The 25619-nt window shown below is 32.8% G+C and overlaps 1 protein-coding gene across 9 annotated transcripts; it reads left to right on the forward strand.

Annotated features, from left to right (window-relative positions):
• The first annotated feature begins 4468 nt into the window (after positions 1-4468).
• On the forward strand, positions 4469-24221 carry Smyd3 (SET and MYND domain containing, class 3). Of its 9 annotated transcripts, XM_074172849.1 has the most exons (9): positions 5635-5769; positions 5823-5988; positions 7278-7404; positions 10370-10611; positions 12601-12728; positions 12775-12951; positions 13346-13643; positions 14079-14241; positions 23928-24221. In XM_074172849.1, exons 2-9 carry the CDS (start codon positions 5883-5885, stop codon positions 24136-24138), a joined length of 1452 nt encoding a protein of 483 aa, XP_074028950.1. In that variant the 5' UTR covers positions 5635-5769; positions 5823-5882; the 3' UTR covers positions 24139-24221. The 9 variants fall into 9 exon arrangements, with proteins under 9 accessions (XP_074028952.1, XP_023015738.1, XP_023015737.1 ...); XM_074172851.1 differs by lacking the exons at positions 5635-5769; positions 5823-5988 and adding an exon at positions 4469-4630 and having other exon boundaries at positions 7278-7408; XM_023159970.2 differs by lacking the exons at positions 5635-5769; positions 5823-5988 and adding an exon at positions 4469-4630.
• The last annotated feature ends 1398 nt before the right edge of the window (positions 24222-25619 follow it).

Consider the following 25619-nt stretch of genomic DNA (forward strand, 5'->3'; position numbering starts at 1 on the left):
GTGTGCAACATGAATTGTCAATGGTATTGATGCTAGAGAAATGTATGATCATAAAAATACTAATAAGAACATTATTTCTTTTTATACTGTTGTCACATCATATATATTATAATATACAGGGCTATTCAAATTCGAGTTTATGCATCTCGTAAACTTAAGTCATAAAGAGTCTGTTAAATCGTGGCAAAGTTGACTACTATTTTCAGTTACTATATATTGAATGATATGATTTGGATCCGAAGATGTCGGAAAAAAAACGAAAATTTCTAAATTTTTTGTTGTTTTTTTTTCATTTGCATTCATATTTAAAATCTGTTTACACATTACCATTGAAACTTTCATTGTTTCATATGATATAAAATGATTTGTTTGAATTGAAAGGGTTATATTTTTAGGAGTGATTAATTTTTGGGAAGAAAGTTTTTGGCTTTCTACTACTCCATATGATACATTTGTATTATACCTAATTAAATTTTTATGCAGGGTATCGTCAGATTTGGGGCATCCCCAACTTTGGAATTTTGTATACGGACTTGAATTTTTTGTAGCAATTTTTCATCGGTAGTTTGATGATCATCAAATACATTTGTAATTTTTATTATTGCATCCCTGAGAAGCTGTTCAATAGGAATAATACTTCCTCTTATCACAGTTCATTCTCAGAAAATTAGCAGCGTAGCGTGTGCAAGCCTGGAGAAAGAAGAAATTTGTTAACCTATACGTGCTAGAACCGTTAGATGATAAGATGGAATTCAGAGGAACGAGATCCATGAACAATGGATGGGATAAGAGAAAGCCAGAAGAAAGATGATCTGAGGCTGGTTTGAAACTGGCTTAATAAAGAGGTTCGCGACTTGCATGTCAGTGAGTCTTCAAGCCTAGCTCTGGGAGAGCCCAGAGAAGACAAGGAAAGTGCATCAGTTGGTCGTACCAAAAACAAACTGCATATGAGTGGAGTAGGAGAACATTCGACATCAACAGAACCCTAACACAAGCCCGACAGAAATAGTACTGAGAGAACTATTGCCGTGATGTGAAACAGAGAACACCTGTGAAAGACTTTCTTCATGATTCAACACTTGTACCATGAAAAAAGGACCTAACAGTGAGATAGTCAAAAAGACCAGAGAATAAAAAGAAATATCGTACGTTCTCGAGAAAAACGCCTACAGATCACTGATAACCGAAACAAGGTCGCAACGAAAAGTCACTCTACGGTTACACCCAAACTACATAAGAAATAGGCAAACACCTGCAAACCAGATGTCATCGACATAGACGGTGGCCCCCTACAATGGTAATGGTCCTTCCTGAATCAAACATATGAGTTAATCGGGGACAGAGTGACTTGAAGATGGTGGAAATGTGATGTCTCGTGCCATGGTCGTTACCTACATCTATGATAATCGAACTAACTCATCGCTGACAAGCCCGTTAATGCAGTACGCGTGACATAACCGAATATGTATGACTGGAATGTACAGAGCGCCATGGAAGGCAAGTTTGAGTAAATGAGGGAACGTACGGAACACGATCTGCAAATATCAAGAAACTACGAACATAGTGTATAAATCGGATTGCAGTAGCAGACGGACAGTCTGTTTGAACTGTCAGTTTCAAATCGAGCGAAGTTTGAAAGCGAAACAGTGTGATTGAAGTACTACATTTATTCACTGTAATTTGTATGATTAAATAAAATTATTGAATTTCCATAAACGTTCCACTTAATTATTTGTTCATAACCCACGCTTAGACGAAACCTAGTAAAATCCCAAGTTCGAAACAATCGTAACATACATAGATATACCATCACCAATAAACACACTGAATAAATTAGACACACTACCTACATTACCAAGCCCTACTTGTGCTAACAGGATGCATGACTTTCACCCCAATTTGTACATTATTGATAGAGACATCGGAAATATCCAAAATCAATAATTTTTCCCAATCACCAGAAATACAATATTTTTATTAACCCGCTTATATCACCAACCAAGTTGGCGTCTTCAGATGATGATCAGTTTTGTTCATCTTCTGAAGACACCAACTTGGTTGGTGAAACGACGCGTCAAGAAGGGTACTGCTTGTTTTTTAATTTATTCTACACCATCGAGGTTCCAATTTTATCTTGGTTATCGGAAATACCCTACTGATATGGCAAAAAACACTATATTTGGTGGAGGCATTCAACCTATTTCAACCATTCAGAGGTGAAATTTAAGTATTGCAAAAAAAAGCTACCATGTTTTGAATTTGACCAAGGCCTTCAATTATGATTGTCCATCAAAAATGAAAAAGCATTCAAAAGCCAACAATTTAATATTCAAAGCAGCTAAACATAAAATTTGTTGAATTTGATATCTTCATATTCACAGATGCATCGAAAAGTATCATATGCCAAACTGACAAAAGAACAGGTATCGGCGTTAGCATTCCAGAAATGAATTACCCACTTACTTTCCTCTCGAATTCCCAACCTATATTCAATATCTGTAAATCGGAAATTGTGGGATAAGAAAAGGATGCTGAAATAGATACTTATTGTGTATGAAAAAAAAAATACAAAAATGCTTTTTTTTCACTGATTCTCTCAATGCTATTTAAAAATTAACGAAAAAAATTAATTTGTCAAGTAATTAGGTATAAATCTCCCTAATCACCAAACGTATGTTTTAAGAAGCTATTCAGAACGGAAACGACTATCACTTAGTCTAGATATCGGGTCAGTCCAGTATGGATGAAAACGATAAAACAGACACCTTACCTTACCTGAAACTTCAGGTTCGAAACATTTTACTTACAATTGGAACAGTACTTCAATTGATGAGGAGGAATATTACTCCCAAACACAGAAAATTCAGCCGCACCATCTGCGTGGTACAAAACATCCCATTTATTGATAGAAAGCTCCTCAAAAACATTATATAAAATGTTTTCCAAACCCATCCTAAAACAAATGAAACCTTCAATGAGAAGGTGCATTGAAATAGTCTCGTACTTTATACACTTTCTGTCTAATGTATGGGTAATCTAAAGTATTGTTGTAAATCATGCCCGAAAGGAAATAACGCCGGGCGCCACTGGTAACCATAAACCAAACGTGACGTAGCTGAGAGCGTGGGAATGCCCAATGTTACCTGCCGTTCGAGAAGCGGCAAGAAACATGCTACCGATGTCGATGGAACTTCGGCGAAAATTCTACGATGTTCGATTGCAATATTTGAACGCTGGCTGCGAGCGTATTCGGACAGTCAAGTACACAGTGAAGTGAACGTTACAGTGCGGTACGCGAAGTGATCTAGTACGGCGATAGACATTCAAATAATAATTGAAGTTTTAGTTGAGGTGTTAGTTGTAACTAAGTGAAATAAAGTTGAGTTTGATTATTCAGTGTAGTCAATTATTGGTGAACCCACGGGGAAAACATAACAGTAATCTCCGGTGAGGTGCATATGAAATATTGAAGTTTATCTGCATTTGATTCAGTAGAATGTACCACTGCGCCACCTGCAGATGAAATCCGAAAACAACTCCACAAACACATACTCTGGGACATGGGAGTTACAATAATAGATATATTCCGGAGAGGTGTATATGACAATACTCGAGTTCAGGTGAAAACATCTTAGGTATCCTTGCCTCTAATGTGAACTTACGACTTTGTAGGTACGTGTGGCAGATGCCAGACGAAAAAACAACAACTAACCCAGCTAATGCCGCGCAGAAAACTGAAGTAAATCCATCAGCCACCTGTGTAACGTCTTCCATTCGGAAGAGTCGTCGCAAGTAACTTCCTATATATAAAAAGCAGCGGTAGACCGGTTTCGGAGTATTAGCTCCTCATTAGTATCGGGAGGGTTCTACTTCAGCTTTCTGCGTTGCATTATAAAAATCTGTTCAAAATCTGTTTTTCCGTTAACCAGCTGTCGCCTCCCTACGAACAACTCTCAAAAGTCGAAACTTATGCGAGTTAAGGACTAACAAGGTCTTATCTTTTAACGTGGTTAGTTAAAAATGGATGGAAAATATGGATTTTCAAGTATCGGCCAGTTCTATTCAATACTTGGTTAGTTGGTTTTTTCGTCGAGAATCTGTCATACGTACCTACAAAGTCGTAGGCTCGCCTGAGAGGCAAGGATAAGGTGTTTTCACCTAAACTTGAGTATCTATATGAGGACGCAACCTTTTTTTAATGGCATATGACATCTCAGAGACATGACCTTAGTGACGTCATAATGTGGATACGTTTTGCCGTTATGTCACTAGTACACTAACGTCGGATAGAACGTCACGATGTTTTATGTATTGCGTGAGATTAGATTTGTCACATGTTGTTGTGACGCACTGGCCAAAATGTATTGTGATTCGCAGGTGAAAAAAAATATCTAAAAGTGACGTCACAGCCAGTCCATATTATTATGTCTATGCATATGCATAACCTGTTTTGTGTGCATAACCTATAAGAATTTTATATAAACGCAGTCAAAAAAAATATGTCCATGATTCATGATAAAAATTTAATAAAATATCTGAGTAATGTTTTTATTCTGAACTTAACTTTTTTTATTTCACCCAACTCCAGTTTAGTGAGAAAGTGCAAACAGAATATTAGAGATGTCTTCAAGTAGGTTATTAGTGATATAGGTTGTAATTCAAAACATCAAATTTTCTTGTAATTTTTTGGAATATTTGATATTTAGATAGATAGATATTTCTTTATTTGTTCATGTGTACAATACATTATCACAGCATAGGTATCACTGCTGTAAATATACTAAAATACCCAAGTGAGTGTAGAACATGTCAGTAATATAAACAGATTATTGATAAAAGAAGAGAAGAGAAAACCCAAAAGGGGAAATCCAATATATTACTGAATAACAGGTTTCTTCTCGCCTTGAATTTTGTTAAAACACGCTTCACAGTATTACACTTGTAATTTCTAACAAGAGAATAATTATTCAGTGAATTTTACTGATATAGATGTTTTCAATAACAAACACAGAAATAAAACACAATTTCTTTACTCTACAGTAGCGTTCATTCCCGAAAATTAATTTGAAGTATGGTTTATGAATGCTCCCATTGATTTACATTATAACAACTTGAAGTAATGATAAAAGTTTTACTGAACTAGCTACTACTGTTGCATTAAATGAACTACACTTGTAACACCAGCTCTTTCAATAAAACTTGAATTATTTCTTTTTGATTTTAAATGCAATTTAACTATATTGTGAAAAAAGATTTGTTTAGAGAAAGGGTCCTGAATAGATATTTTCTATATTTTATAATTTTACTGCTGCTGGTTAATGAAAAAACAAATTTTAACATAAATATATTATTCAAGTCAATAGGAATCCCTGCAAAACTACAACTACACTGTTGATTTGCACTTTCACATTCTTCAATTTAAACATATTTTATTCAATTTTTAATATATTTAGCAGAATATGTTCTCATTTGTTCCATATATCGGATTTCTTACAATATGGTATTCCAAAAACCGAAAAAATCCAATTTAGATATTTATATCCTATATTAATGATACAGTAACTTCCAACAGACCTGTAATTAGTATCAATTCTGTGAATCAGAGTGAAGTTATAACAGCTTTAAAAAACTTGAAGAATCATTTGCTAATGATCTGAAGATTTTTCGTGTCATAGAAGTCACCTAATGACAATGAAATACTACAAAATGACTTGAATAAATTAGCTCTCTGGTGTTCTTCAAACAATTTTCCACTCAATTTGAGTAAAGGTAAATATACTACTTTTTGCAACTAACACCACTATTGACCACAATTATTCAAGGAATGGTAAAAACAGACAGCTTCAAAGACTTGGGAGTATTCTTTGATACCAAACTCTCACATGGAGAAAAGTGTAACTGTTGCAAAAAGAATATTAAGGCTTATATTCAGAAATTGTAAAGATTTCAAAATCATGGAAAGTTTTATCACTCTCTGCAACTCATCTGGTAGATCCCGTTTAAAATATGGCTGTCTTATCTGGTCACCTATATGTACTTCACACATTCAATCGCTTGAGTCTGTCCAACGACGGTTTATGAAATATGTTATATACAAACTAGATAATGTCTTCCTCAGACAGGGAATAGATAATAATATATAGTTGCAGCATTTTCGTTTTCTATCTCTTGAAGACAGAAGAACTTATTATTCTTGCGTACTCATATACAAACTGGTGAACTGTCTCAACTAGAGTTTCATATGTCAAGAATTGGTGGTAGAACTGAACAATGTTTTTACATACCAACACCAAGAACCAATACGTTATTCAAATATCCCTTATTTGCAATGTGCTATAAATTTAATCAACTGAGTCAGAAAGAAGAAATTTATTCAACATCATTGAATTTATTCAAAAAAAAGAAAAACTATTCTGTTTGCCAAGCAACAAATACTCATTTAATTTTTTTTAATGAGGGTACATATTATTGTTACGGTATATATATTTTTTTATTCAACACTTTTATCCCAAAACTGTGTATTATGTTTTCATCAAACATTTATTTGAAATTTGTTATTTTTTCCTTTAAAATATTCTATGAATGTATTATTACTTTTATGATATGTATATATTTTCTATATTAAACACTTTCATCCCAAAATTGTATACTGGGTCTAGTGCCTGTTTGGACAATTAATTTTTTTTAATTTATAGGATATTAGAGCTTTGTTTGAAAACTTAGTAGGATTTATAAAAAATGATTTAAATTTTTAATAATTCCTCCTGCATGTACTGAAGAGAATAGTTTGAAATTTGATATATTTTTTTTCCACCTCAGTCGAGTAAAATTATTTTTTTAACAATTTTTGGTTGCAGGTAAGTGTACTGTATGTACCGTATTGAATATGGTCTAGAAAACATAGGTACAAAATATAGCTACACAGTGTTTCATTTTATAGATTTATGCTAACTAAGAACAACGTTCAGTTTGATATCTAACTAGAAAATACTTAGATAATTACTTCAAGTAATTCTGACAAGAACTCAAATCTTCACAAATAGAAATTCTAACTGCATTAGAGCAAATGAATATACTTTACCACTTCACTGTACATTTGCATAAAAATAGAAAGTTCCTCTGTCAACACAACTAGAAATATGGCTTGAAATCACCTTGATTTTAAAAATAGGTAACATTTCTTACATCACTGAATTGTGCATTTGTACACCTCTGAAGTATTTTCAGATTATATCAGTTGCTGATTTCTTTTGAAAAAAAATCTGTAACATTTTCAGATTCCTGTACAATGTTGATTGATAAAAAAGAAATTTCGAAAGGCAGTATTATTTTGCAAGAGAAACCATTTGTTTATGTGTTGTCTTCAAAATTCAGAACAGAAAGATGTGACTTCTGTTTCTCCAAGTAAGTAGGTATCTAGTATTTAATGACTACCAAACCAAATTTCATTTATTTAACTTTCCCAAACATTTTATAGAAGTTTAAGTTGTGAATATATACTTTTTCAATTTGTTTATGTGAAACTTAATGAAATAGTTATGAATAGTCCAAGTATTGTTCTATAGGTAACAAACAACAAAATTTGCATTTGTTGTACTCCATTCAGTTGTAAGGAAAATTTAGTACATCCTAAGATAGGTACTCTTATCTTCAAATGCCAATGAAAAATGATTCCAATGAATAATGATACTTAGTTGTATTATGTTAAAAATTTGAAGAAATAATCCCGACCTGTTCATTTATAAATAAGATAACATCACACACGTTATCAATAATAATAATTATAGCATTTTTACAATAAATCTAATAACAAAACCTATTGGATAAATTATTAAATCTGGTAAAACAGGTAGAGTTTGAATAAAAAATTAGGCACAATACAAAATTACTTCCAAGAAACAGGTACAAAACAGATTTAGAAAGCACAAATCAATACCATACCAGAAAGAACTAACCAATTGAGTTTATCACAGTGCTTGGATTTCTTCACAAGAGAGGAAACTTTGGATGGACATGAAAAACCGACGTGTTCAAGTTGCAAAGAAAGAAGAAAATGCACAAAGTCTCTATCGATCCATAAGTTTCCCCATATTTTAGTTATTCATTCTAAAAGAGTTTCTCTAACAGAAAGATTTAGAGGCAAGTTAAATGTTGCCATCGAATTTCCTCTAGATGGATTAGATATGAACAATTATGCAGCAGATAATGTGACTCCTTGTCGCTATAATCTGTATTCACTTTCGAATCACAGTGGGTCTACCTACAGCGGACATTATACAGCATTCTGCAGACATCCTTTCAGTGGCAAGTGGCACGAATACAATGATTCACAAGTGTCACCAATTTCACCAAAATCGCTCGTGAGTGGAGATGCATACATCCTCTTTTATGAAAAGGAGGAAATGAGTTCGCACCTTTGAGCGTTTTGTAAAGTTATTTTTGAACTGTTCATTTTAATGTTATGTATTATCTAGTTACATGTTTATAATTTATTAGGAAATATTTGTAATATACAATATTATTTCCAAGAAAACAGTTAATATGTTAATCAATGACATTTTATGAGAACAAGTTCACTAATATTGAATGAATAACTTCCTGTTCGTCATATAAAAGACAATTTGATTCTAGCAGGTTCAATTTTTGTCCTATATTTTCTGTATGTAATATGTCGTAGTCCATGTTGAAATTGTGTTCATCCCCTAAAAAGTGGCAAGCATAGGAGGAATTAGTTTTCTACAGCTCAAAACTTCTCTTTTTAATGTTCGGCAATTCTCTTTTTGAATTTTCTTGAAGTCCTTCCTATGTAAACTTTTGGGCATAATCCAAATGTTAGTTTGTAGAAGGAATTACTTCTGAGTCATTACTTTTACTCGGTCAATGATTACATTCAAAATGTTTCAAATCGGGAACATGATCATTCCGACACGTACCCATATAATTAATCCCTATATAGGTATACGTTTTTTACTTTTACATATTTTATATGTCTTTTATTTTTTCATTTCAATTATTTTAAATATCTGATCATATCTCTGTATATTTCAAAGATTTGTATTTACAATTAACATCTTTTATATGACTTACTACAAACATTCCTTTGAAATGTAACATAGTTGAATAAATCTTATCATATCTTTAGTGTCCGAACGAAACTGGTTCTTATGACCGAAACCGAATTTCGCCAACGGTCTCAGTTCCGTCCGAAACCGAAACTTCCTTACAAGGATTATGTTTTGAGGGAAAAATAAAGAAAAGGTATTTTAATCAGTCAGTCTTTATTTTTTTATCTTTAAATCACGTTATGCAGTCTTCGACATTTTTAATTATTGATAATCAACATAAAAACCCCTTATTTAAGAAAAAATATTAATGGCACCTTAAAAATACTTGAAATAGGTGAGGTGTTTATTTGAGTGGGTGTAGATCCCTCTTTTGAATATTATTGATGGGTTTTGAAAAATATTAAACATAAAATTACTTATTTGAGTTGGCATTTTCGGTTTCGGTCGTAGTATCGGCAGGTTTGCCGAAGGTTTTCGGTTGGACACTACTTATCTTATTTGTTATCTTTGTCCCTTTTTGGCTAGTTCTTTATATGTCTATCCAAGGAGTTACTAGTTTTATATGCTATGTTAATGTCCTCTTTTGTAAGTAGTCTTATTATTTTATCAGATGATTGTCCTGTGTACATTAGCCTGTAGATTATGCTATGGTCAGCTGATATTTTATGATGATAGGGGTGATTAGAATGGTTATTGATAGGTGTATCACCAGATTTAATCAATTATCTAATGTTTTGTTATTACCTTCTGTTATATAAAAGATATATAATAAATTGATGGGTATAGCCATTACTACCTGGTAGGAAATCATAATGAAAAAAAGTTAAATGAAAATTTCTATGTTTTTTACCACTTTTATTTGTAACTAACGTTACAAATAACATTTTCAAACTTATACAATAAACTTTATTTTATAAGTTTGAAAATGTCCGTATAGGACGAAACTGCAGTAACGTTAGTTACAAATAAAAGTGGTAAAAAGCATAGAAAGTGTCATTTCTCTTTTTCTTTATTATAGAATAGTTTGATGTACCAGTAACTGATAAGCTACCGTGTAGTGAAACACGTTTTGAATAAAAAAATTGTGAAAATTCTATAACTATTATCATGGATAGTGTTATTAATTCTCATCAAGTAATGGATCAGAGTATTCATAATGAAATGCGTTGATATACTCAAAAATCTTCCAAGAATATTCCTTATCAAATACCAATTCATTATAAAAATGAATTACAGATACATAATCACTACTGCCCTATATTTTGAATGTGGCATTTTTATTTGAAATTTGTTTTTTTGCTCAGAGGAGAACTTTTGAAGTGCTCAGTATGTCGATACGTTTACTACTGTGGAAGAGCTTGTCAAAAGGAAGGCTGGTCAATACACAAACTGGAATGCCGAAATTTGATGAAAATTCATCCAAGAATACTGCCGGATGCAGGAAGGATGTTGGCTAGACTTATCAGGATTTTAGGACATGGAGGAAATGAATTGAAATCTTATTACACCAAAAAAGACTACCGAAAGTTCAAGGATTTGATGTCACGTAAGACTAAGTAATATCAAATGTATCAGAGTTTTTGAATATTTGGGGGTGTTTGATTTTCAAAATAGATCAACACAAGGTTTTATGGTTATTCATAATGAAATGTATCAGAGTTTTTGAATATTTGGGGGTGTTTGATTTTCAAAATAGATCAACACAAGGTTTTATGGTTATTCATAATGATGTTATTTATGCATACAAATAGAAAAAGTATACTCGTCTCATATCCATTAAAAATATATTACAATTGACGAATCTATCGATACTTTAGGTGTGTCAATTCTAAAATGCCTGTAGTTTACCAAAATTCACTAGTAAGTTTGTAGGAATTGAAGATATGATATTTAATTATTTGTGAAAATTACGGTAACAGTCGTTACCGTAATGAACTATAATTAATATTTTCAGTGTTGAAAAAATAAAACAAGGTTTCAATTGAATCTTAAATGCTATAAATGCTTAAATGCTCTATTTCTTCATGACCAGTACCCCCATTGTGGTCTTTTGCAAAGCCAAGTTTCGATATTGGCCACTGAATGAGAAATCGCTTTCTATTTTTATCTGCAGCTTTCACTGCAAGGGACACAAAACCAAACAGCACTGTTTCGACTGGCAATCGTTTTTATTAGTGGTGCTAGGCTCAACTAAGATTGCATTGTTGGACTGAATTGTCACGGAAAGACAAACCTGAGTATAAATATGTTCAACAAAAATCTCGAACTTTGTTTATCCAAGATAAATAGGAGTTCCCACGGCAATCTGTTGTAGAGCTAAACTTCGACATCGATTGCAAAATGAGAAATCGCTTTTTGTCTTTCTCTGCAGCTTTCCCTGCAAGGCAACTAGATGGAAAAGGAGCACAAACAAGACTATTTACTCAAGAACAATTTGGTCCAATAATGCATTGGAGTTTAGCCTACCACCACTGATTGCATCTATTGTATGTCTAAACAGCCCTGTTGTTGGATCAAGATTGCTTTGTTTTGCAAGTTGCATCTAATGAAATATATCAACTCAAATACTGATGAGTTATAATTCTCAATACTTTGAATAATGTTGCAGTTCTCTTTTCTACCAACCTTTTTGGTTATTTCCATCGTCCACAATCTGAAAAAATAAAAATTCTATATTCTACAAAAAATGAATTTTGTTCAATTTTAAAGTTCTCTTTTTGAATTTTTAGCAAAATTATGAATAAGATGTTTGGCATGTAATATGAACACTGAAGTCAGGTTTTCAGATATTTGCGACTAGGGAGTCAATCGCTGTTTCATTCAACAGAGAAGTGTTAATTTTTATATATCTGGTAATGAATTTATTGTTTTACTAAAGTTCTATTACACGAAGACTGTTAAAATATATCAATCGACTGCAAGTGATCACAGATCTGCTTGAATTATTCATTGAATAAATGAAAATCACTCCTGGTTGGTCTACAAATAAAATATTAAAGTTTTTTTATTGAAAATAGGATGTCCTGATATACATACATTGAATATTAAAAAAACTTTACTTATAAATAAAACTGAACAGAATTGAATTATAAATCTGAAATGTGGCGGGAAAATAAAAATTATTAATGAATTATCATAGTTTGTAAATATAAAAAACAGAAAAATACAATAATATAAAAACAATATAAAAAGCAATAAATAGCATTTATAAAAACTTAATTACGTAATTAAAAGGGTCATGATTTCATATGGTTTTGATTTGAAAAAAGACACTGTTTGCCAAGCTTCAATGTTGTTTTATTGTAGAATGTTATAGCACATATTTCAACGTGCAACTATATTGAGATAAGTTCCTCCGTATGAAATTTGTTGAGCAAAAAAATATCAAGTTTTCCTTAGGAAATAATAATTGCCCCATATCAGAATTTTCTACCCAGTGTTCAGATATACATATTAGTTTTTATGTGCTTTCAATTTTTTAAAGGGTATTAAGTATAATTATGTTTTATACTTCACTCATTTGTGTATTTTGCAGACTATTCCGATATCAAAAATGATCAGAATAGAATGGAACATTTCTCTTCTCTTTATGGTGTGCTTTCCGAATTTTTCAATGGAGAAATTCTTCCGAATTCTGCAGAACTGTTGGGCATGTATTGTAGAGTAAGTTGTAAAATCATTTCAGAAAAATGTTTTAATTTGTTGATAGATGTGTGTGAATTCTTTCAGTATTGGCAACCAGGAGTTCCAGAGTGTGGGAACTGGATTATATTTAGGAGCATCAGTTGTAGATCATTCCTGCAAACCCAACGCTGTTGTAACTTTTGAGGGAACAACACTCATTATGAGAGTGCTGGAGAATATTACAAGCTTGGATTGGACTAAGGTATTATAGTAGTAGGTACTAAAAATTATATTTCCCATGAAGGAAATATTTCTTGACATATAGATTGAATGTATTCAAATGACACTTTTATTCAAACTGTTGCGATTTTGTAAACTGTTTAATGAACATCTGTCGATATAGTGTAACTTACATATGGATTTCCATTAAGTATCAGCAAATTCCATCACATAGTAGGTTAAATTGTGGCAGAGTTGTCTATTTTTGGGTACTATCAAATGATACAAAGAATCGACAACTTAGTTAGGTGACCTACTCAAGTACAGATTAGATGTCTAGAATTTTTAGTTAAGATACTTATCAATTTCAATTGTGGTCTACAAATATGTTGTCAGAAGATATTTCCTAACTGAATTTTAAAACGTGATTTTTTCAGATTTTTATAAGTTATATAGACGTAATGGCTGTAAAGAAGGAAAGACAAGCAGAACTTGAATCTACCTATTACTTTTTATGTCAGTGTCCTAAATGTTTAGGACCTGAACCCATCACGGAAATGACAGGGGCAGCTTGTCCTAATAGAAATTGTGATAATTGTCTAGATAGTACATCAATGAAGGATGGTCAGAAATGTGCTAAATGTGGTGAAACTATAACTGAAGAATTTATCAACACATTTCGAGATGTTATGGAAATGACCATCATCCATTTAAAAAATATGAATGAAACCATATGTATCCTTTTCCTTAATTGAAAGAATTATAAAAAGAATAGTCAACTGATCATCGCATCAAATTAGATAACTTCATATTTACAAAAAGTGTACTCACTAACGTTTTAACTTGATTTATAGAACTTTATCAGAAGTGAAGTTCGGTAAATATTTCATTTCAACAACTCGAGTGTAAAAATGAATCTTGACATTGAACTGGCTTCCATTCATTAAATGATTTACTTCTTTATATTTCAATACCACAAGCATTTTTAGTAAAGTATTCTATTAAAATCAAGATAAAAATAGGTTTGTTTTCGTTTATTTTTATAGTTCATCTTGGAACCAAAAATAAACAAGAGCTTTTCTTGAACACAAAATGGCGACGATTATCAATTTTTGAATAGATGTATTGAACTATTGTGAATATTGAATTCTTAACAAATGAAATCTTCAGATTTGGATGTTTGTGAAGTGTGCCTGAGGAAACAAGAAGGTGTTTTGTACAAATACAATGTGAAACATGTCAAAATGCTGGATTTAGTATTTGACAGCTCAATAGAGTTTGGAAAATTTGATGAAGCTCTGAAGTATGGATTAGAGTTGATCATAGGTTTATAGTAAGTACTTACCATTTACCAATATTTTCAAAATAATACTGTTTTATGTTACAAAAAATGCTTGAAATATTTCTCATTTCAAAATTTTGTAACCTGTCTGGTTATTATTTTTGTGTCAGAGGTGAATTTTGACCTCTCATAAAAATTATCAATATTGTTACATTCTATGTTATGTTACAGTTGTGTTTATGAAAGAAAACACATATGTCATCAATAAAATACGTGAAAAAACACATACTTTCATACAGCATACTTTTCTTCTGCAAGTCAAAAATGTATGTAATTTCAAACATATGTTTAAATACTGGTATTGATATGTCGACGACGTCTTTGTTTGCTGGGTCGGATTGATATATCAGTTAAATAGTTTCCTCATTTATCTGAACAGCCTCATTCCTAATATAGAAATCACAATGGAAATGGGAGACGATCACAATTAACTGAACTTCCTAAATTTGAATATCTGCCGCTTAAACAACAAACACAAATTTTTGAATATACAGTGTGTAACAACGAAAACTTAACATACCCGTTTTTGAATATAAAAAGTAAGATTTTTAAAAAAAAATCGGACCCGTCGATTTCTAATTGAAGGGGGACACCTTTCAGACTAATCAGATTTTTTGTAGTACGCATCCCCTCGGAGGGGTGCGTCCGACGACCCTTATTTAGATAGGGAAAGTAGGTCGAGTGGCACCTTGTTTTAAAGGTCTTTCGAATACCTTTACAACTCTGTTAAAAGAACATTTTTGTAACCATTAGTTTTCGAGATAATTTGAAGTTAGAATTGCCATGTTAATAGACAGACCACTCGGTAACTTGTATGCCTAAATAAAAATATTTTCGAGCAGTTCTTCTTATCAGTTTTTTGTTAAATAAAATCCTTTTTTCAAAATCAATATCCACTCCTCTTCTTCCAGTTTTCATTAGTACATCGTTCGATTGTTTTGTTTAAACGGGTCGTGTATTGTTATTTGTTTAAAAATGCCTTACACTACTGCTGAAAGGTTTTCAGTTATTGCTTTATTTTTTGGCAACGACCAAAATTGCAAATAGAACATCAATTTTATTTAACGAACAATACCCTGGTAGACACCTAAGCAGAAATCACGTTTTGGATTTGGTCACAAAATTCAGGGAGACAGGTTCGGTTTTAAATAAGAAAAGAAATGTTCAGAGAAGGGTAGTGAATGACGATAATGCGATTGGAGTGATTGGTCAAGTCATCGCCAATCCCAGGTTAAGTACCAGAGGTTTATCAGCAATGGCCGGAATAAGCCATATGAGCGCATGGAGAATCCTTAAAAAACACAAATTCCATCCTTACATAATTAAACTTGTTCATGAACTCAATGAGGATGATTTTGACCGAAGACAGGAGTTTTGTGAGGGCATGAGTGAGAGATTAATGCAAAATCCCGAGTTGCTTTATAACATCTGTTTTTATTTAAATGGTTGCGTGAACCGTCACAATTGCCGTTATTGGTCGGATGAAAACCCAAGACAATACGCAGAAATACATACCCAACATCCCCAAAAGTTGAATGTCTGGGCCGGAATATTAGGCAATCATATTATAGGTCCATTTTTCATTGATGGAAATTTAACTGATGATTCTTATTTACAACTTCTTGAAGAGGCAATACAACCTCGTATAGTTGAAATAATTGAATAGGATCCAAGATGTCAAGATGAATTTATCCATTTTCAACAAGACGGTGCGCCACCTCTTTATGCCCAGCAGGTTCAGCCAATTTGGATGAATTACGTCGTAGAATTATTGATGAATGCCGAGCTATAACTCCTGAGATGTTGAATAATGTAAGAACAAAATTCGAGCAAAATCTGTATTGTTGCATGGAGCAAAATGGCGCACATTTTGAACATTTACTCTAAATTTCCTATGTGAGTTACCCTTATTAGGTGTTACTTTTTTTGTGTGTGCTTTAAAAACAATTATAGGGATTTATTAACCCTAAAACAGTTTTTTAAACTTTTCTGTATCATCAGCATTCAATGAAATCAGCAGGTTGTATTCGTTGTGTTGGTAAAATTTCAGTATGATTCACTTTTTATCAGAAGCATAAAATATCCACGTCAAAAGGCAACCTTCATAAGGAGGTGCCACACAATTTACCTAAAATGTAAGGGTGGTAACCAACCCCATCCCCCGAAAAAATCTTCTCGTAATAAACAAATAATTCTTACTTTTTTACGAAATCAAATGGACACGTATTAGCAGGTTGTCATAAAAAGCAAAAATTTATTTTTTTTATGAAAGTTCTGAACGTAAATTGTATCCTGAATACAATTTGATTTATTTTAAAAAGAGTTGAACTCAATAAAAATACCTTTAAATCTTCAAATTATCTCGAAAACTAATCGTTACAAAAATTTTCTTTCAACAGAGATTGTTGCTGTTAGAATCACCATGTATTTTAATTGAGTTAATCAGTATTTATCACTTGTTTTTATGTTTACAAAAAAAAAGAAAAATTTGTTATGACATTGACTTGTTAATATTATTTTGAAATTGAAGATTGAAAATAGTTAAAGTTTGATTCCTGGTTTATTTGACTTTAAATCAGACGAAATCACAGTAGGACTGACTAGTCCGAACATTGGTCCTTCGAGTAAAAAAAAATTAGAAGAAAAAGGAAATTTGGAGAAACATGTCCATGCCAAACCCAAGAAAAAGTGAAAGGAAAACTAAAGGAATTCCTCCTGAAAGATACAGTGACGTAGGTGATAAACCACAAATAATGCCAATTCCTCAAAACCATCAATTGAATACCAACAAAAGTTCACGTTCACGAGCTGTTTCCAAAGGGACTGGATCATCAAGTTCTAGGCGAAGAATACTTGAAATAGAAGTTAGCTGAAGTGGAGAAAAGGCGAGCTGAAATAGAAAGAAAAGCTGATAGAGATGCAGAGCTGATAAGGAAAGAAGCTCAATTAAAACGTGAATTGATACAGGAAGGTTCGTCCAAAAAGTTTACAATTTACTTGCTGATAGTGTTATCGATTTAAACCAGAGTGTTCAAGAAAAGATAGCAAACTGGAAAATTGAAGAAACGAGTATTAACACCGATTTGCCGACGACAAATAATTTCATTACAATGACTGCTGATAATTTCAACCAGATCTGTGATGTATTTAAGCAGAACTCCAACAAATCAAAAAGTTCCGAACGATCAGATAATACAAAAACAAATTTGCCCACTTTTGATGGAAATCCAGAAGACTGGCCGTTGTTTTTTAGTCAGTTCGAGCGTTCCACTAATTTTTTCAATATTTGTGAAGACGAAAATATGCGTCTGCAAAGATGCCTTAAAGGGAGAGCAAGAGAAGCAGTGCAACCACTCCTTATCGCCCCTAAAAATGTAACGAAAATAATTGAAACCTTGAAAATAACATTCGGTAGACCTGAATTCATTGTTTCCAATTTGATAGAAAAAGTTCGACGAGCCACTCATCCAAAAGAGGGAAGATTTGAAACGTACCTGCCATTTTCAAACGTTATCGAAAATTTGGTTACAACTATGGAACTATTCCAAAATACTGGACACATGACGAATCTATCAATATCAGATGAAATTATCATGAAATTACCTCCATTTCTAAGACTCAAATGGGCTGAAGAATCTACTTTAGAAGAAACCATCACTTAAACGATTTGAACAAGACAAATTTCAAAGCAGGAAAAATATAAATGTATTTTCTACAAAAAAATATGAGAAATCATATTTTGACAGATTGTCAAAACTTCAAAAAACTTGACATCGACCAAAAATGGAAATTTGTGACATCAAAGCTTTGTTTTTACTGCCTAAAGCCAGGTCATAATATATATATTCATGCAGGGTAAAACAAAAGTGTGGAATAGAAAATTGCCAAAAATTCCATAACAACATACTTCACAATCTTGATCATAAAAGTAAGGCGGCGGAAGGTTCAGTGAATAATGTTTCACTCTTGAACAAGGACGACAATCCAGACATTCATGTGGAAAAAATTAACTTTTTTCAAGAAGAAAATCCTACAATACTAGGATTAGACGGACCTGTAGAACCACTATGCTATCAGTGGCTCGACAACGTAACAAAAAATGAAGAAAATTCGAAGGTGACTTTAGAGCTATCTGGAATAGAAGAAAACTCAAAAATGTACAAAATAAATGAAGTCAGAACAGTCAGCGGACTTTCACTTCCAAAGCAAACAATTGGTGTGGGAAATATGAGTAAAACCTACCCATACACCAAGGAAACGTCAGTTCTTTCTTTTTATGATGCCCAACCAACTATTCTTATTGGCCAAGACCAATGTGCCTTAACAATTGCCAGGAAAATTTATCAGAGTTATTGGATGCGCCTTTTGTTTCTAAAACTCTACTTGGATGGGTAGTACAAGGAAGATATCCACGAAGAAAGGTTCTTGAGAATTCTCTGATATTTCACGTTTGTTGTAAGTCTCAAGAAGAAGCAAATGAAGATATCCACAAACTGGAGAAAGATTCATTTAGAATTGAAAATTTTGGAATAAAATGCATAGAAGAAAATGGTAGATCTAGAGAAGACGAAAGATCTTTGAAAATCATGGAAAATACTATTCAACGAGTTGGTAATCATTTTGAGATTGGGCTCCTATGGAGAAACGAAAATGTTACATTACCAGACAGTAAACCTGTAGCACTAAATCGCCTCAAATGTATGGAGAGGAAAATGGATAAAAATAAACAATTTGCAGCTGACTACTGTAGAAAAATTGAAGAATATACTCAAAAAGGCTATATTCGAAAGCTGAGCGTTACTGAAGCTAAAAGAGTGGGCCAAAAAACTTGGTAGTTACCACATTTTGGAGTGGTAAACCCTAACAAACCAGGCAAGCTGAGATTGGTATTTGATGCCGCAGCAAAGTCGAGTGGAACTAGCCTTAATGATCATCTTCTTCAAGGTCCAGACTTGTTAAAAAACTTAACAGCCATTATTTGGAAATTCCGTCAGAAGTCGATCGCCTTTTGTTCAGATATAAAGGAGATGTTCCATCAAGTAAGAATCCTTGATTCTTACGATTGACGATTGCTCAGCTCAACGCTTTTTCTGGCGAGGTATGGATCGATCAAAATATCCTGATGTTTACGAAATGAAGGCCATGACATTCGGAGCGACATTTTCTCCCTGTATGGCTCAGTTTGTGAAGAATAAAAATGCTGAAGAACATTATCACATACTTCCCAAGGCAGCTAAAGCAATCATTGAAAAACATTATGTTGACGATTACTTAGTGTAGAAACTGAAGAAGAAGCCGTCAAACTCATTTTGGAAGTAATAGAAATCCATGGAAAAGCAGGATTCAGCATTTGCAACTGGATCAGCAATTCTCAAAATGTTATTGACAAAATTCCCGAACATTTAAGATCCAGAACTCAGAAAAATTTGAATTCATTTCTTCAACAACCTGCAGAAAGAGTACTAGGACTTTGGTGGAATCCTGAATCAGACAGTATTATATTTTCACTGAATAAAGGAAATATATATTCTAAAATTTTAGAAAAAACCAAGGTACCAACGAAAAGAGAAGTTGTTAAATTGGTTATGTCCGTTTTTGATCCACTAGGCTTCCTATCACCACTAGTTGTAAAATTCAAAATCTTTCTACAAGAACTCTGGAAAATGGGAATCAGTTGGGATGTTATGGTGGTCATTTATTTGCCAGTGAAGAAGTAGAACTACATGGTTTTTGTGACAGTAGTAAGAAAGCATTTTCAGCCGTCGTTTATCTACGATTTATTCACGAAAATATAATCTATACATCATTTGTAAGTGCAAAAACTCGAGTAGCACCTATAAAACAAATAACAATACCCAGACTAGAGCTAAAGGCTGCTGTAATGTTAAGTAGATTGATAAATTCTGTGAAAGAAAGTTTAGAAATCAACATATCAAAAATTCACTTATGGACGGATTCCAGAATTGTACTACATTGGATTCGATCTCAGACAAAAAGATATAAAACTTTTGTAGCAGTAAGGGTCGGAGAAATAACTGAGATAACAGATATATTTAACTGGCACTAGGTTTCTGGAGAAGATAACGTGGCAGATGAAAGTACGAGAGAACTTTTCCGTGCGAATGAAAGTCGATGGCTTATTGGACCAAAATTTTTGACATTTCCTAAGAATCATTGGCCGAAAGAAACTGATGAACCCCTAGAAGAAATGGAATTGGAAATGAAAAGAGAAACTATACTGACAACAACAATTACACACAGTTATTTGCCCAGCCTAGACAGATTTTCCAAATACCGACGACTAATTAGAGCCACTGCATGGATGCTTCGGTTCATCAACAACTGCAGAAAAAGGAAAGTAAGCACAAATTTGGAGTGTTCAGAAGTGGAAAAAGCCAAAGAAATGTATATAAAATATGTACAGAACGAATGTTTCTATCAAGAAATTGCAGATTTACAAAACAAAAGGACTATCAGTTAATCAAGCCGTATATATACCCTGACGCCATTACTTGATGAAAAAGGAATACTAAGGATAGGAGGACGACTTGAGCAAGCCAAAGATCTCACCTATTTCCAGAAACATCCAGCAATACTTGATCAAAAACATCGTTTCACGAAATTGCTAATTGAGCACTATCATATTAACTTTAACCACCAAGAACAAGAACTCATTATGAATGAACTCCGCTAGAAATTTTGGATTTTGAAAATGAAAAGTGCAGTTCGCAAATGCAAAACAGAATGTTTCTTCTGCAGGAAAATGAGAGTCCAACCTCAAGTACCTGAAATGGGGCAGTTACCTGAAAGCAGACTACAAAGTTTCACAAGACCCTTCACTATTACAGGGATGGACTATTTTGGTCCAATGGTAGTAACTGTTGGAAGGAGAACTGAAAAACGATATATCGTGCTTTTCACCTGCATGAGTATTGGAGCAGTCCACTTGGAAATTGCACCTTCTACTGATAGTGCTATCATGGCCATCAGAAGATTCATTAGTCGACGGGGATATCCAAGAGAAATACATTCCGACAATGGCACCGATCTACGTTCTGTTGATCGAGAATTGATAGAAGCAATAAAAAACTTTGACTCAACAAAAATTTCGGAATTTTTATCCTTTAAATCTATAACGTGGAAATTTATACCGCCATCTTCACCTTACATGGGTGGAAGTTGGGAAAGACTTGTAAGATCGCTTAAAAATGTGCTGAAAGTTACATTAAAGAGAGACATCCCAAAGAAGAGGTACTTCAAACACTTATTGCTGAAGCTGGGAACATGGTGAACAGCAGACCACTGACTTACGTTTCGAACGATGCCCTGGATCCTGAGAGCCTAACCCCCAATCATTTCCTACTTCAATGTTCTGATGGATCTGTACCACCTACAGGAGAATTTGAGATAAGCGACGCAAACTGCAGCAAACATTGGAGAGTCACCCAAGCGCTAGCGGATATGTTTTGGAGGCGATGGCAAAAAGAATATTTGGTCAACTTGAACAAAAATACGAAATGGTACTCTAAGAAAGAAAATATTTTCCTGGATGACATTGTAGTTGTTGTGGACGACACACACACTTCTCAGAAATATGTGGCCCATCGGAAAAATACAGAAGGTTTATGAAGGGAAGGACGGAAAAATTCGAGTTGTCGAAATGAAAACCCAAACAGGAATCTATAAACGACCTGTTGCCAAAATATGCAAATTAATTGGATAAAACGATACAAATGTTTGAAGAACGAATTCAATGCTGTAGTGATTTCATCACGAGGGGAGAATGTTGCTGTCAGAATCACCATGTATTTTAATTGAGTTAATCAGTATTTATCACTTGTTTTTATGTTTACAAAAAAAAAAACAAAAATTTGTTATGACATTGACTTGTTAATATAATTTTGAAATTGAAAAATAAAAATAGTTGGAGTTTGATTCCTGGTTTATTTGACTTTAAATTAGACGAAATCACAGTAGGACTGACTAGTCCGAACAGAGATGTAAAGGTATTCGAAAGACCTTTAAAACAAGGTGCCACTCGACCTACTTTCCCTATCTAAATAAGGGTCGTCGGACGCACTCCTCCGAGGGGGTGCGTACTACAAAAAATCTGATTAGTCTGAAAGGTGTCCCCCTTTAATTAGAAATCGACGTGTCCGAACTTTTTTAAAAATCTTACTTTTTATATTCAAAAACGGGTATGTTAAGTTTTCGTTGTTACACACTGTATTACAAACCCACACATACAGATTTAACAATTCACAATCCACCTATGTACCCATTCTCTCATAAACTTGCAGCATACAGAGACTTATAAATATGCTGCAAAACCAGTCAAATTTCCAAATAGAATTGAACAAAATTAAACAGATTGCCGTTAATAATGGATATAAAACCTCCATAGTATACAAAATACTATAACAAAACCTAAAACTGTTACATCTACCCTCGAATCAAACAAAATATCTCGTTTCCTTCAGAAACCAGGCATAAATCTAGCATTCATGACAAAAAAACAATTTGCATTTATTTATAAATAATTCTAAGGCAACAAGGGACAATTTGAAAAAATCTGGGATCTACAAGCTCAAGTGCACCGACTGCAATGCCTTATATACAGGGCACACTGGCCGCAGTTTCAACCAGAGATTCGAGGAACATTTGAGAAGGTACAGATTGATTGGACAAGTTTTCAACTACGCCAATCATCTCAAAGAAAACACGCATAATTTCACACAAAATCCATAAATTCAACCAAAAAGTCTGTAATTGAATATATTGGAATGTATAAGAATCCATAAACATCTTGCTAATAAAAACAACATTGTTCTGAACGATCGATAGATATTTATAATTCTCCAATTATCAATAATGTTTTTAGTAATTTCCCAAATGCCCCTTGATACCTCTCTCTACCTACCAATGCAACTTCTAGTATTTGAAGAAATGACATCATATATCTAGGTTTGTTTATAACTTGTTCAGAAGATGAAACAATGTGTTGAAACAGCTGTTAACATTAAATGCTAGTGTAGAATTGGGATATTACTTTCACCCTATCCATTCAATAAAAATAAAGCAGTTAACGTTTGTGTTTAATCGGTAAGTTTTGATGGAGGGATGGATGGGTGATAGTTTGTACTTAGTATATAGTATATATTGAATGATATTGTTGGCAATTTCTTAAATTTTCCGGTTTGTGTATGTTTAAGGAGACAACTATGTTATGGCTTAATTTTTTCATTTACACAATGAAGCCAGCCCAAGCATCGTAATGGCCTCTTTCAAAAAATGTTAGGTGAATGGTGGTAAATTTCACTTTTCATCGATACTATGAAGAATTGCAACAACATATTTTGAGAAAAATTATAGAATACTTTGTTTTGAGAATCTTTGTCATAGCATGGAAGAAATCATAAATCAATAACTGCTATTATTTATAATTCTTTTGCTTCAGTCCAATTCGTATTTTATATTGATTAACAGCATGTTCTTCGTTGTTACCATAATAACCAGTGTTGTAACAAATGTTTCATAAATGTATTTGTTTAAATTTGTGCAATTCAATAATCAATTTATAATTTTGGTGTTATTTTATTTATTAGAATGAACACTTGCAGTGTTGTTGAAGGTTTGCTCATTGTTTCCAATATGAAATGACAGATTTAATATTTTAGTGAATACTATGGTAAAATGCATCCGATGACTGGTCTGCTACACTTGAAATTGGCCAAATTATTATTATATCAAGATGAGCGGAAACAGGCTCTGGACCATCTGAGGAAAGCCAAGGAGATACTGGAAATAACACACGGATTAAAGAGTTCGTTGTTCAAGGAACACCTTATTCCTCTTCTAACACAGGCTTCTATAGAATATTCTAGATGATTATGTTATTATATTTTATTATTATCATAAATGGATAGTGAATAAGTTTTTAAAGAAATTACATTTTTGTGTAACAACTTGTAGCTGATATTGACTGGTAATGAACTACTAAGGGAATTTCATTCTACATAAGATTACTCACACTCTAATCTTTCATAATCCAAAAAAAATTAAATTGTAATGGAAAATTAGAGTACATTCTTATATTTGAAGATAGGTGTATTTCTAACAACTCTTTAGACATGGATCGTACTTAATTACCTGCCTTAAAGAAGATACGGAAAGTGGCAAAATTGCAGGATACTAATATCAAAAACACATTGTACTAGATCAAATGTTTTAATCAGTCAGTCAACAAATTATTTCACATTTAATGAAAATTATTTAAGCATATATGTTTATAGTGGGGAAAAACAATAATTCAAAACTATAACATAACCAAATACAAACGAAGCAAAAAAGAAGAATCGGGACTGAAAAAAATGATTGAATATACTATTAGAGTCTAATAATAATAAAAAAAATTATCAACATCAGTGAATATATAGAATTTTAAAGCAATAAATATGTTTTTGAAATCAATTCAGAATTTTTGTTTATTAAAAACGCCTGATGCTTTTTCGATTTCAGTAAGCCTTTTGTTTTAACCTTTGAAATATGCAATTTTTTATAATTCATCGGACCTTCTAACTTTCAAGGTTTTCGAGATACTCGCTTAAAAAACAGCTTGTATGAGGAACAAAACAGGGCCCAGAATTGATCCTTGCGATATCCCTCAATTTTAGATAGATAGATAATTTTATTAATCTCCATAAATCATTTACATGACATGAGATCAGTCCAATGGTAGTCATAAAGGTAAGATAAATATAATAGTTTGAATAGTCAGGTATTTACACATAACATCATCAACTAATTGATGGAGCATACAATATACAAATATAAGTCTAGAGTTGGATGTCAACTATTTACAAAACTTGTTGAAAATATAAAATGAAATGTACATATAAAACATATTAAAAGTTCAAAATTTGTTTATCGGTCATTGGATGTAGTTCTAATATTCAACTCAATGTATTCAGTTAGTGAATAAAAGGAGTGATGGAGCAAAAAATTATTTAGGTCGGATTTGACAATTTTCAAATTTTTTGCTAATTTTATGCATTCAGGAAGCAAGTTATAAAAGTAGCCTCCAGCATACAGGGGAGATTTTATGTACCATGTTGTTTTTATATCTAGTATCGTGCTCGTGAAGATCGCCATTTTTTGTAAATTTATTTTTATTATTAATTTTTTTTTATATTAAATTTCACAAAAAGGATTTGAAGCTTTATATCTTTTATTAATTATCTGCGAGCGCTTTCGACAGCTGGTTGTACTGTCATCTTCTAGGCACTCTAGTGCCTGTTTCTATACTTTTGAAAAGCAGTTGAGCATACATATCAGTCTATAGTTTTCTATACTATGCCTGTCTCATTTTT

Source organism: Leptinotarsa decemlineata, unplaced genomic scaffold (genome assembly GCF_025532065.1).
Source record: "Leptinotarsa decemlineata unplaced genomic scaffold, Ldec_3_MD MMD2_tig00000199_RagTag_RagTag, whole genome shotgun sequence".
Classification (NCBI taxonomy): domain Eukaryota; kingdom Metazoa; phylum Arthropoda; class Insecta; order Coleoptera; family Chrysomelidae; genus Leptinotarsa; species Leptinotarsa decemlineata.

Bases quoted from the DNA above. Each gene is read 5' to 3' on its own strand.
- Smyd3 (XM_074172849.1), top strand. From the start codon at position 5,883: ATGGAGAAAAGTGTAACTGTTGCAAAAAGAATATTAAGGCTTATATTC. The intron at 5,989-7,277 runs GTAGATCCCGTT...TAACATTTTCAG, and splicing joins CACTCTCTGCAACTCATCTG to ATTCCTGTACAATGTTGATT. The intron at 13,644-14,078 runs GTATCCTTTTCC...TGAAATCTTCAG, and splicing joins AAATATGAATGAAACCATAT to ATTTGGATGTTTGTGAAGTG.